This window comes from Bos taurus, chromosome 20, assembly GCF_002263795.3.
Source record: "Bos taurus isolate L1 Dominette 01449 registration number 42190680 breed Hereford chromosome 20, ARS-UCD2.0, whole genome shotgun sequence".
Classification (NCBI taxonomy): domain Eukaryota; kingdom Metazoa; phylum Chordata; class Mammalia; order Artiodactyla; family Bovidae; genus Bos; species Bos taurus.
Window position 1 is genome coordinate 71425314 of NC_037347.1, and position 13775 is coordinate 71439088.

The 13775-nt window shown below is 53.5% G+C and overlaps 1 protein-coding gene across 4 annotated transcripts in view; it reads left to right on the forward strand.

Moving 5' to 3' along the window:
• LOC617224 (probable palmitoyltransferase ZDHHC11B) overlaps positions 1-13775 on the forward strand; it is a 52936-nt gene that overhangs the window by 16315 nt on the left and 22846 nt on the right. For 3 of the 4 annotated variants that reach the window (XM_059878929.1, XM_024981565.2, XM_024981564.2), the window contains 5 exons: positions 49-150; positions 1133-1257; positions 2600-2755; positions 5902-6014; positions 7030-7064. In XM_059878929.1, coding sequence (XP_059734912.1) covers positions 49-150; positions 1133-1257; positions 2600-2755; positions 5902-6014; positions 7030-7064 — 531 coding nt within the window. The remainder of the gene's footprint in view (positions 1-48; positions 151-1132; positions 1258-2599; positions 2756-5901; positions 6015-7029; positions 7065-13775) is intronic. The other variant, XM_024981566.2, reaches the window with a different exon arrangement.

Genomic DNA, 13775 nt, shown 5'->3' on the forward strand with positions numbered 1-13775 from the left:
CCACCACACAGCCTACTGACAGGCTGCCTTGTCCACCCTTCCTCCCAGGAGTGCCAAAGCCAAGCATTGCAGCGCCTGCAACAAGTGTGTCTCAGGCTTTGACCATCACTGCAAATGGCTGAACAACTGTGTGGGAAGCAGAAATTACTGGTGAGGGTCCCTCCCCCCCCCGCCCCCTGATGGCAGAGGGGCCCTGGTGGAGGGCAGGACCCACCTCTTCAGCCTGCTCAGTGCCCCTCCTCTGGGGCACAACCCCTCAAGGTGCCTGCTCCCTGCCTGCATGCCTGGAGGAGGGCTGAGGGTGCTGAGCTCACGGGCGCTGCAGGTCCTGACACAGAGCAGGCTGAGAGGGGCTCCGGGCGGGGCAGGTGAGCCCAGGAGTCCCCATGTCCACAGACAGGGTCAGCAAGATGGTGCCATCGGGGGACAGGGGGCTGGAGGCCTGGGGGCAGGTGTAAGGGACCTTCAGGAAAAGCAGGGAATCAACTAAGTCTCGGGTGAACCAAGACCCTGTTTAATGTTGAAAACGTTAAAGGTGTAACAGCAGGAAGACTGAAGGAAGACATTTCAGTGAAACCACACTCCGAGAATTGCTGCCTAGGGTTTATTGTTTTGGAGGGAGAGACATTATTCTGGTCACAGGCTCTTGACAAGGGTCCTAGGGCTCAGCGGGTTCCAGGGGGCTTGGCGGGGGTCCTAGGGCTCGGTGGGGGTCCTGGGGGCTCAGCAGGGGTCCAGGGAGCTTGGTGGGGGTCCTGGGGGCTTGGCGGGGGTCCTGGGGGCTTGGCGGGGGTCCAGGGGGCTCAGCGGGGGTCCCGGGGCCCAGCAGGGGTCCAGGGGGCTCGGCGGGGGTCCCGGGGCTCGGCAGGGGTCCCGGGGCCCAGCAGGGGTCCAGGGAGCTTGGTGGGGGTCCTGGGGGCTTGGCGGGGGTCCGGGGGGCTTGGCGGGGGTCCGGGGGGCTCGGCGGGGGTCCCGGGGCTCAGCAGGGGTCCCGGGGCTCGGCGGGGGTCCCGGGGCTCGGCAGGGGTCCCGGGGCTCCGCGGGGGTCCCGGGGCTCGGCGGGGACACTCCAGAGCTGGCGGCACCCCTCCTGGGCCGTCGGGCCCGGACACTCAGCCAGCTCTGCCCTCAGGTGCTTCTTCAGCTCGGTGGCCTCCGCTTCGGCCGGTCTCCTCTGCATCATCATCATCCTTCTGTACATCTTCTTCCAGTACTTCTTCAACCCCGCCACCCTGCGCACCGACGCACGCTACCGGAGTACGCGCCCCCGACCCCTGAGACCGGCTGCCCGCCCACCCCCCGCCCAGGGGGCCACATGGGGCAGTCTGGGCCCAAGCACCTGTCCAGAGCTAGCTGTGGGGCAAAGACATTTCAGCTGGAACGGCCTTCAGTGGCCCGCACACAGCCCCTCCCTGCTTCTCCTCACTTGGTTTTGGAACCTGTGTGGTTGTGGTGTCAGGCCCCCTTGTCACAGAGACTGTGTCCTGGAAACGCCCCCAAGGTGGTGGCTGTGGCCTTTCAGCTCTAGGGACAGTGGGGAGGGCCCAGCGCAGTGGACGCCAGGGTCAGGCTCTGTGACCTGGGCACTTAGTTACCCTCTCCTAGCCTCACCTGGACCCATAAGGGGAATCGTAATGCCCACCTCAGAGAGGAGGGGCTGCAAGGGCACTTAGGTCAGGCAGAGCAATGAGCAGGGGCTCACCTGGGCAAGGAGGGGCCCACCTGGACAGGGAGGGGCCCACCTGGACAGGGAGGGGCTCACCTGGACAGGGAGGGGCTCACCTGGACAGGGAGGCACCCACCTAGACAGGGAGGGGCTCACGTGGGCAAGGGGGGACTCACCTGGGCAGGGAGGGGCCCACCTGGGCAGGGAGGGGCTCACCTGGGCAGGGAGGCGCCCACCTGGACAGGGAGGGGCTCACCTGGGCAAGGGGGGACTCACCTGGGCAGGGAGGGGCCCACCTGGGCAGGGAGGGGCCCACCTGGACAGGGAGGGGCTCACCTGGGCAAGGGGGGGACTCACCTGGGCAGGGAGGGACCCACCTGAGCAGGGAGGGGCTCACCTGGGCAGGGAGGCGCCCACCTGGGCAGGGAGGGGCCCACCTGGGCAGGGAGGCGCCCACCTGGGCAGGGAGGGGCTCACCTGGGCAGGGAGGGGCTCACCTGGGAAGGGAGGGGCCCACCTGGGCAGGGAGGGGCCCACCTGGACAGGGAGGGGCTCACCTGGGAAGGGAGGGGCCCACCTGGACAGGGAGGGGCTCACCTGGGCAAGGGGGGACTCACCTGGACAGGGAGGGGCCCACCTGGACAGGGAGGGGCTCACCTGGACAGGGAGGGGCCCACCTGGGCAGGGAGGGGCTCAGCTGGGAAGGCAGCGACCCACCTGGGCAGAGAGAGGCCCACCTGGGAAGGGAGGGGCTCACCTGTACAGGGAGGGGCCCACCTGTACAGGGAGGGGCCCACCTGGACAGGGAGGGGCTCACCTGGCAAGGCAGGGGCTCACCTGGGAAGGGAGGGGCTCACCTGGGAGGGAGGGAGGGGCTCTCCCAGTGCCAGGCACTGACCCCAGGAAGCACCTGATGAGGCGCTGCCTCCACAGGTATCTCCAACAAGGACACGTGGCTGCTGTTCCTCCCGATCTCCCCCGTGAGGACCAACCCCTGCGTCCTCCTGGCGCTCGGGCTGCTGGTGCTGCTGCTGGCGCTCATCAGCCTGCTGCTGCTCGGCCACCTGCTCTTCTTCCACCTCTACCTGAGTACGTGCTCCCCGGGTCCCCTCTACCTGAGCAGGTGCTCCCAGGCTCCCCCTCTATCTGAGCAAATGCTCCTAGGCTCCCCTTCTACCTGGGCAAGTGCTCCCAGGCTCCCCTCTACCTGAGCAAGTGCTCCCAGGCTCCCCTCTACCTGAGTACGTGCTCCCAGGCTCCCCTCTACCTGAGTACGTGCTCCCAGGCTCCCCTCTACCTGAGCATGTGCTCCCCAGGTTCCATCTCTACCTGGGCACATGCTTCCCAGGTTCCCCTCTACCTGAATACATGCTCCCAGGCTCCTCTCTACCTGGGCAGGTGCTCCCAGGCTCCCCCTCTACCTGGGCACATGCTCCCCAGGTTCCATCTCTACCTGAGCACGTGCTCCCCAGGTTCCATCTCTACCTGAGCACGTGCTCCCCAGGTTCCATCTCTACCTGGGCACGTGCTCCCCAGGTTCCATCTCTACCTGGGCACGTGCTCCCCAGGTTCCATCTCTACCTGGGCACGTGCTCCCCAGGTTCCATCTCTACCTGGGCACGTGCTCCCCAGGTTCCATCTCTACCTGGGCACGTGCTCCCCAGGTTCCATCTCTACCTGGGCACGTGCTTCCCAGGTTCCCCTCTACCTGAGTACATGCTCCCAGGCTCCTCTCTACCTGGGCAGGTGCTCCCAGGCTCCCCCTCTACCTGGGCACGTGCTCCCAGGCTCCCCCTCTACCTGAGCACGTGCTCCCCAGGTTCCATCTCTACCTGAGCACGTGCTCCCCAGGTTCCATCTCTACCTGGGCACGTGCTCCCAGGCTCCCCCCTCTACCTGAGCACGTGCTCCCCAGGTTCCATCTCTACCTGGGCACATGCTCCCCAGGTTCCATCTCTACCTGGGCACGTGCTCCCCAGGTTCCATCTCTACCTGGGCACGTGCTTCCCAGGTTCCCCTCTACCTGAGTACATGCTCCCAGGCTCCTCTCTACCTGGGCAGGTGCTCCCAGGCTCCCCCTCTACCTGGGCACGTGCTCCCAGGCTCCCCCTCTACCTGAGCACGTGCTCCCCAGGTTCCATCTCTACCTGAGCACGTGCTCCCCAGGTTCCATCTCTACCTGAGCACGTGCTCCCCAGGTTCCATCTCTACCTGAGCACGTGCTCCCCAGGTTCCATCTCTACCTGGGCACGTGCTCCCCAGGTTCCATCTCTACCTGGGCACGTGCTCCCAGGCTCCCCCCTCTACCTGAGCACGTGCTCCCCAGGTTCCATCTCTACCTGGGCACATGCTCCCCAGGTTCCATCTCTACCTGGGCACGTGCTCCCCAGGTTCCATCTCTACCTGGGCACATGCTTCCCAGGTTCCCCTCTACCTGAGTACATGCTCCCAGGCTCTCTCTACCTGGGCAGGTGCTCCCAGGCTCCCCCTCTACCTGGGCACGTGCTCCCAGGCTCCCCCTCTACCTGAGCACGTGCTCCCCAGGTTCCATCTCTACCTGAGCACGTGCTCCCCAGGTTCCATCTCTACCTGAGCATGTGCTCCCCAGGTTCCATCTCTACCTGGGCACGTGCTCCCCAGGTTCCATCTCTACCTGGGCACGTGCTCCCAGGCTCCCCCCTCTACCCGAGCACGTGCTCCCCAGGTTCCATCTCTACCTGGGCACGTGCTCCCCAGGTTCCATCTCTACCTGGGCACGTGCTCCCCAGGTTCCATCTCTACCTGGGTACGTGCTCCCCAGGTTCCCTTCTACCTGAGCACGTGCTCCTAGGCTTCCCCTCTACCTGAGTACATGCTCCCCAGGCTCCCCTCTACCTGACTACGTGCTCCCCAGGCTCTGCCTCTACCTGAACACGTGCTCCCCAAGTTTGCTGGCCTTCACCCCTGTGCTCACACGGGTCCCCGGCAGGCCGCCCCCTCCAGCAATGAGTTCAGGGTAGAAAGGAACACCCCAAGAGGGCAGAGGGCTGAGTTCTACTCTGAGACCTTCAGAAACACAGAGGGGTAGAAAGTGGGCAGTGCCAGTGTTGAGAGAGATGCGGGGATGGAGTCTGTGAGGCAGGAACAGGGCGTTTAGAGAAGCACCCGCCAGAATCCCGGACGATAAGAACATTGGACCCGCCGACGCCGTCTCCAGCTCCTGTGTGGTTGGGGGGCAAGGAGGTGGAGGACGAGCCCCCGCAGACACGGGGCCCGAGGCAGAGCCACCAGGCCAGCACATGGCCGCGGCCGCAAGGAGCCTGGCCCGGCTGTGGTGAGTGCTCAGCGAGCCAGGGGGAGATGGCCTCAGGCAGAGGCGTGAGGAGGCTCCGGGCAGCTGCACAGAGGCCGAGGGTCAGACCAGGGACGCAGGCCCGTCCCGCATCTCCTCCTCTGTGGGCTCACCGCCGTCCACACCCATGTCACTCCAGGCGGGCTCCAGGAGACACGCAGAGCCTGCCGGCAGCCTGCGTCTGGGGGCTTTGTGCAGACCTGGGCAGAAGAGTGGATGTCTTCACTAGAACGTCAGCAAGGCCCAGTTCTCATCCCCAGACTGCGACGGCCTCTGAGGGTGTGTGCAGTCAATGGAGAAAGAATTGAAGGCCCGAGAAGAAGCAGCCCTTGTAGGAGCCCCCGGGGAGGGGCCGAGCCCTGGCCCCCCTTGGGGAGCAGACCCCCGCCAGGGGCTGTGGGGGCGGCGGCCTTCCATCTGCTCCTCAAGCTGCAAATAGGCTTCTGTGGGTGGCCTTTTCTCTTTCCAGAAATAATTATAAACCATCTGTTCCCATGTTTGTCAGTTTTCGGAGAAAGAGAAATGGAAAAGTTAGGCCCCACCCCACACCACCAGGGCGGAGACACGTGACTGGATCGTGTTTCCTTCCGTTAGTGGTGGTCTTCTGTTGACAAACACATTAGAGACTCTCATAACCTGAGCCTGTCTGCCACGTGCTGGCCGCTATCTCACCTTATTTAAGACACAGCTGCACCCATACTGCTGCGGGCCTGTGAGGCCCCCTGGGGCCAGGGCGGGTGGGCTCCACGGGTGCGGGCACCTGCCGGCTGCGGCCTGAAGGTCAGCCAGGCTCGGGGTGGCCTTCCGGCCGCTCCCCAGGCTCCAGGCTGGGAGCAGCTCCCAGCACTGCGGGCGGTGGATGGGGGGCGGTGACTCTGTCTCTTGCCTGTGTTCTCCTTTCTAGTGGCCAAAAGGTTGAGCACGTTTGATTACATGACACAGGGCCGCCAACAGCAAAAGTCGAAACACGAGACAGGGAAGAAGGATGTGAGTTTACAAATGGAAGATCTGTCACAGGTAGGGCGCCCCTGCTCCCCCATTTATCCACCCAGGACTGGGGGCTGCCCAAGGCCACCTGTCACAGGTACTGGTGCCCCTGCTCCCCCATCTATCCGCCCAGGACAGGGGGTGGCCCAAGGCCACCTGTCACAGGTACGGGCGCCCCTGCTCCCCCATCTGTCCATCCAGGACTGGGGGTGGCCCGAGGCCACCTGGAGGCCGGGCCCTCTGTGCTGGTGAGGTGGGGGTGGGGTGTTGCACGCATATGTGAGTGTGTGGTGTGTGTGTGTGATGCAGTGCACGTGCGGGGTTCTGTGTGTGGGGGTCTTTGGCGAGTCTTGTGAGTGTGTGTGTTGTGTCGTTTCTGAATTCACTCTCCACAAGGCCAAGCCCACAGGGCTGACTCCTTTCAGACCCACCCATTTCTGCAGCTCCTTATCAGAGTTAACTTTTAGTCTTTAAAGGTCACCATTCAGAAAATGAAAATATAAGCCACAGAGAGAAATAATTATTTGCAAATCATATACATGTACCCAGAATATGTATAGAACTTTCAAAAGTCAATTACAAGAACACCGACCAGGTTTTTTAAATGGGCAAAATATCTGAACACACTTCACCAAACCCAGATGGTCAACATCAGCATCGTTCCACGTTAAGGAAACACAAGCTAAACCACGATAAGACACCGCTACTCGCCCCCCAGAGTGGCCGTAATCAAAAAGCCCAACCACCAGGGCTGGCAAGGCTATACACAGCAGGCTCACACGTGGCTGGCGGGGTGTGAAGCTACAAGCCTTTGCAGAGTTGGCATTTTCTTCTAAAATAAACACATCTCTCGTGACCCAGCCTTCTCCTTCCTGTTTCTTACCAACGAGAAGCAGAGACACTCACACATGAGCAAGCGCATGGGGAAGGGGGCTCCCCCGTGAGACCCCGAGGCACCTCTCCTCCATGTCGGCTGCAGATGCACGGGAGCTGTGCTGGCAAGTGCAGTGTCCACAGTGGCGGCATCCTGTGCTTCCCCCCACAGCCTCTGGACAGCTCCCTGGGATCCTCCGAGCAGGGGTAAGTTGCCATTTCCCTAGAGCTGTTTTGTGCGTCTGAAGTAGCTATATTCTCCTCTACTGCCTTGCTTTAAAAAATCGTTCTTTTTTCCACAGAATATCCTCCATACTCCTTGCTAACACTTTCGTAATTTTTATTTGCTTCATATTTTGGTTTTCAAACCATCTTCAATTAATTTTTTTTATTTAGTGAAGTAGGAGCCAAGGTTGTCTTATTACAGCCTAACTGGTGGTTGTTGTCTCGTTAACTAAATGGTCCTCTTTTCCTCATCCAGTCTTAAGGACGCCTTCCTGATGCCCCAAGTTTCCCTGGAAGCTGATCTATCTGCTTCTGGACACTGGTCTGTCCATCTGCTGTGTGTCCTACAGGACACTGTGCTGTTTAAGGACTGGACTTTACTTGCTGCTGTTCCCTCACTGAGTTAAGTCCGACTCTGTGACCCCATGGACTGCAGTGCGCCAGGCTGCTCTGTCCTCCACTGTCTCCCGGAGTTTGCTCAAACTCATGTGCATTGAGTCGGTGATGCCATCCAACCATCTCATCCTCTGTTGCCCCCTTCTCCTTTTGTCTTCAATATTTCTCAGCATCAGGATCTTTTCCGGTGAGTCGGTTCTTCTCGTCAGATGGCCAAAGGACTGGCGCTTCAGCTTCAGCGTCAGTCCTTCCAGTGAACATTCAGGACTGATCTCCTTTAGGATTGACTGGTTAGATCTCCTTGCAGTCCAAGGGACTCTCAAGAATCTTCTCCAGCACCATAGTTCAAAAGCATCAGTTCTTCAGCACTCAGCCTTCTTTATGGTCCAACTGTCACCTCCATACATGACTACTGGAAAAGCCATACCTTTGATTAGATGGACCTTTGTCGACAAAGTGATATCTCTGCTTTTTAATACACTGACTAGGTTTGTCACTGATTTCCTTCCAAAGAGCAAGCGTCTTTTAATTTCACGGCTGCAGTCGCCATCTGCAGTGAGTTTGGAGCCCAAGAGAATAAAGCCTGTCACTGCTTCTACTTTTTCCCCTTCTATTGACCATGAAGTGATGGGACCAGAGGCTATGATCTTAGTGTTTTTCATATTGAGTTTCAAGCCAACTTTTTCACTCTCTTCTTTTACCCTCTTCAAGAGGCTCTTTAGTTCTTCTTCACTTTCTGCCATTAGAGTGGTTTCATATGCATATCTGAGGTTGTTGATATTTCTCCCAGCAATCTTGAGTCCAGCTTGAAGTTCACCTAGCCCAGCATTTTGCATCAGGTACTCTGCAAAAATAAGCGGTGACAATATACAGCCTTGACGTACTCCTTTCCCGATTTGGAACCAGTCTGTTGTTCCAGGTCCAGTTCTAACTGTTGCTTCATGATCTGCATACAGGTGGTCTGGTATTCCCATCTCCCATCACTTGAAGAATTTTCCGTGGTTTGTTGTGATCTGCATATTCAAAGACTTTAGTGTAGTCAGCGAAGCAGAGGTAGATTTTTTTTTTAGGAAATCTGTTGCTTTTTCTATGATCCAACAGATGTTGGCAATTTGATCCCTGGTTCCTCTGCCTCTTTGATACCTTCACGGTCCACTGGAGAAGGAAATGGCAACCCACCCCAGTATTCTTGCCAGGAGAACCCCATGAACAAACAGTATGAAAAGGCAAAAATATAGGACGTCAGAAGATGAGTCTCCCAGGTCGGAAGGTGTCCAATATGCTCCTGGGGAAGAGTGGAGGACAATTACTAATAGCTCCGCAAAGAATGAAGCGGCCGGGCCGAAGCGGAAACGACGCTCAGCTGTGGGTGTGTCTGGTGGTGAAAGTAAAGTCCAATGGCTGTAAAGAGCAATATTGCGTAAGAACCTGGAACGTTAGGTCCATGAATCAAGGTAAATTGGACGTGGTCAAGCAGGAGATGGCAAGATTGAACAGTGACATTTTAGGAATTGGGTGAACTAAAATGGATGGGAATGGGAAAATTTAATCCAGATGATCATTATATCTACTACTACAGGCAAGAATCCCTTAGAATAAATGGAATAGCCCTTATAGTCAATCAAAGAGTCTGAAATGCAGTACTTGGGTGCCATCTCAAAAAAGACAGAAAGATCTCAGTTTGTCTCCAAGGTAAACCTTTCAGCGTCACAGAAATCCAAGTCTATGCCCCAACCACTATTTCTGGAGAAGATGGAGTTGAATAGTTCTATGAAGACCTACAAGACCTTCTAGAACTAACACGAAAAAAAAAAAAAATATATATATATATATATGTCTTTTTCATCACAAGGGACTGGAGTACAAAAGCAAGAAGTCAAGAGATGCCTGGAATGATAGGAAGATTGGCCTTAGAGCACAAAATGAAGCAGGAAAAGGCTAACAGAGTTTTGTCAACAGCCTGCCTGAAGAACTATCGACAGAGGTTGATAACATTGTACAGGAGGAAGTAACCAAAACCGTCCCAAAGAAAAAGAAATGCCAGAAGGTAAAGTGGTTGTCTGAGGAGGCTTTACAAATAGCTGAGCAAAGAAGAGAAAGATATACCCAACTGAATGCAGAGTTCCAGAGACTAGCGAGGAGAGATTAGAATGCCGTCTTCAATGAACAATGCAAAAAAATAGAGGAAAACAATAGAATGGGAAAAAGTAGAGATCCCGTCAAGAAAATTGGAGATATCAAGGGAAAATTTCATGCAAGAATGGGCATGATAAAGGACAGAAACAGAAAGATCTGACAGAGGCAGAAGAGATGAAGAAGTGGCGGCAAGAATACACAGAAAAACTATACAAGAAAAGGTCTTCATGACCCAGATAACCGTGATGGAATGGTCACTCGCCTAGAGCCAGACATCATGGAGTGCAAAATCAAGTGGGCCTTAGGAGTCATTAGTATGAACAGAGTTAGTGGAGGCGATAGAATTCCAGCTCAGCTATTTAAAATCCTAAGGGATGATGCTGTTCAAGTGCTGCACTCAACATGGCAGCAAATTTGGGAAACTCACCAGTGGCCACAGGACTGGAAAAAGCCAGTTTCCATTTCAATCTCAAAAAAGGACTTCATTTAGCTACCTTTTAATACCTGGCAGGTGAATCCTCCTCTCATATTTTTGTTTTTCTTTACATTTGACAATTCTTTCACATTTATTTTTCCCTATAGGCTTAAATATCATTTTGCGCAGTTCCAAGAAACCTGGGATTTGAACTAGAGTTAGGTTAGGTATGCACTTTATGTGAGAGGGACAAAGCCTGCCTTCCCACCTGCCCGCTCAGCAGCTGTGTTGAGAAGAACCAGGAAGCCAGTCTCCTGGGGTGGCGGGGGCATCGAGGGCCTGGAAGTGCCAGGCACACCTGCCCCTCGCGGCCTCCTTCTTCCTGGAAACCTGCAGGGCAGGCACTAGCATTCCTGGCGGAGAAGATCGGGCTGCTGGGGCTCCACATCTCCCCTCTCTCCAGCCCAGCTGGCAGAGAGACCCGGGAAAGGCAGGCGTGCACCGGGAGTCCATTTCCCCAAAGCTGACAATTGCTGCATATTTCTGCTTAATGATCAGGGAGTATAGCTTAGTGTGAAAGGTCAGTCCCTTTCAAACATATTAGGAACTTACTGGCACTTAGTGAAAATCTTAGTCAGCTTGAATTCCAACTTCAAGAATCACCCAGCTATAGAGTCCTTTACATAAAATCTAAGAATAGTTTTTCCTTTATCCTTTGGTAAGAAACTAACTGGAATCAGTCTGGAAACTTAGCTCTAAAAGTAAACAAGACAAAAGCCTCTTTTTTTTTCTTCAAATTGCCTAATCAATGTATACTCATTACACAAAATTTGGAAACTGCAGAACTTCCCAGTGTGAAAACGAGCATCCCTTCTTCCCCCCGGGCGCCACTGCTGGCACTTCGATTAGTGTCTTTCGAGTCTTCCTTTAAAAATGTTTTGTGTGTATTAGCATACATCATGTCTTATAAAGTTATAATCATATTGTAGAACTCTTTAGAAGCCTTAAAAACTTCATATATTGTGAATATATGGCTTTTTATGAATATAAGTTATTGCATCTTTGGAATGTACTGCATTCCTCATTTTTGGAATACTATTCTTCATTTTCAGTCTAATCTTGCATTCCTTTACTGAAAGGTTGATTGTGTGGGAAGTGTGCAAGTTTCCCACCGTCCAGACCCAGTGAGCAAGAGAACATGCGTCCCTTTTGCTGCGGAAATCTTCCTGGGCTCATCTGCAGTCAGCCTAGCGACGGACTCATTGTTGTTCAGTCAGTCGTGTCCGACTCTTTGTGACCCCACGGACTGCAGCACGCCAGGCTTCTCTGTCCTTCACTATCTCCTGGAGTTTGCTCAAATTCATGTCCATTGAGTCGGTGATGCTATCCAACCATCTCATCCTCTGCTGCCCTCTTCTTCTTTTGCATCAAGTGGCCAAAATATTGAATATTTTGCTTCAGCATTTATCCTTCCAATGAATATTCAGAGATGATTTCCTTAAGGATGGACTGATTTGATCTCCTTGCAGCCCAAGGGACTCTCAAGAGTCTTCTCCAACACTACAATTCAAAAGCATCATTTTTTCAGCACTCAGCCGTCTATATGATCCAACTCTCACAGTACATGACTACTGCAAAAACCAGAGCTTTGACTACACAGACCTTTGTCAGCGATGGTCTCTGAGTGATGGTCTCTAAGTGATGTCTCTGCTTTTCAACGTGCTGTCTGGGTTTGTCACAGCTTTCCTTCCAAGGAGCAAGCGCCTTTTAATTCCATGGCCGACTCACTGTCCACAGTGATTTTGGAGCCCAAGAAAATAATCTGTCACCCCTTCTACTTCTTCCCCTTCTATCTGCCATGAAGCGATGGGTCCTGATGCCATGGTCTTAGTTTTTTGAACTAAGCCCTCCTTTTCACTGTCCCCTTTCACCCTCATCAAGAGGTTCTTTAATTCCTCTTCGTTCTGCCATTAGAGTGGTATTGTCTGCATATCTAAGTTAAACAGAGTGAGAATATACAGCCTTGATGTACTCCTTTCCCAATTTGGAACCACTCAGCTGTTCCATGCCCAGCTTTAACTGCTGCTTCTTGACTCTCATACAGGTTTCTCAGGAGACAGGCAAGGTGGTCTGGTATTCCCAATCTCCTGAAGAGTTTTCCACAGTTTGTCGTGATCCACACAGTCAAAGGCTTTAGCGTAGTCAATGAAGCAGAAGTAGATGCTTTTCTGGAATTCCCTTGCTTTCTCTATGATCCAGTGAGTGTTGGCAATTTGATCTCTAGTTCCTCTGCCTTTTCTAAATCCAGCTTATACATCTGGAAGTTCTCAGTTCACGTACTGCTGAAGCCTAGCTTGAAGGATTCTGAGCATAACCTTACTAATATGTGAAATGAGTACAATTGTCCTATAGTTTGAATGTTGTTGCCCTTCTTTAGGACTGGAATGAAAACTGACCTTTTTGAGTCCTGTGGGCCCTGCTGAATTTTCCAAATTTGCTGATGTATTGACATGCTAACTTTAACAGCACCATCTTTTAGGATTTTAAATAGTTCAGCTGGAATTCCATCACCTCCACTAGCTTTGTTCATAGTAATGCTTCCTAAGGCCCACTTCATTTCACACTCCATAATGTCTGGCTCTAGGTGAGTGACCACACCATCGTGGTTATCTGGGTCAGGAAGACATTTTTTATATAGTTCTGTGTATTCTTGCCACTTCTTCTTAATCTCTTCTGCCTCTATTAGGTCCTTACCATTTCTGTCCTTTTCATTCCCTTGATATCTCCAATTTTCTTTAAGAGATCTCTAGTCTTTCCCATTCTATTGATTTCCTCTATTTCTTTGCATTGTTCATAGAAGAAGGCCTTCCTATCTCTCCTTGCTATTTTCTGGAACTCTGCATTCAGTTGGGTATATCTTTCCCTTTCTCCCTTGCTTTTTGCTTCTCTTCTTTGCTCAGCTATTTGTAAAGTCTCCTCAGACAACCACTTTGCCTTCTTGCATTTCTTTTTTGGGGATGGTTTTGGTCACTGCCACCTGTACAATGATATTAACCTCCGTCCATAGTTCTTCAGGCACTCTATCAGATTTAATCCCTTGAATCTATTAATCACCTCCACTGTATAATCACAAGAGATTTGATTTAGGTCATACCTGAATAGCCTAGTGATTTTCCCTACTTTCTTCAATTTAAGTCTGAATTTTACAATAAGGAGCTGATGATATGAGGCAGAGTCAGCTCTAGCTCATGTTTTTGTGGACTATATAGAGCTTCTCCATCTTCAGCTGTGAAGAATATAGTCGATCTGATTTCGGTGTTGACCATCTGGTGATGTCCCCATGTAGAGGTATCTCTGTGTTGTTGGAAGCGGGTGTTTGCTATGACCTGTGCGTTCTCTTTGCAGAACTCTGTTAGCCTCTGCCCTGCTTCATTCTGTACTCCAGAGCCAAACATTCCTGTTAGTCCAGGTATCTCTTGACTTCCTACTTGGCATTCCAATCCCTTGTGAAGAAAAGGATGTCTTTTTTAAAGTGTTAGTTCTAGAAGGTCTTGTAGGTCATCATAGAACCGGTCAACTTCAGCTTCTTTGGCTTCAGTGTTGGGGCACAGACTTGGTCAGTGTGATGCTAAATGCTTGGCCTTGGAAACGAACAGTGAGCAGGACACACAGCCTGGGGGGTGCTGCTGGGGCAGGTCAGGTGTCTGGGCTTCTAGAGACCTGGGAATATGCTTGAATCCTGGGCA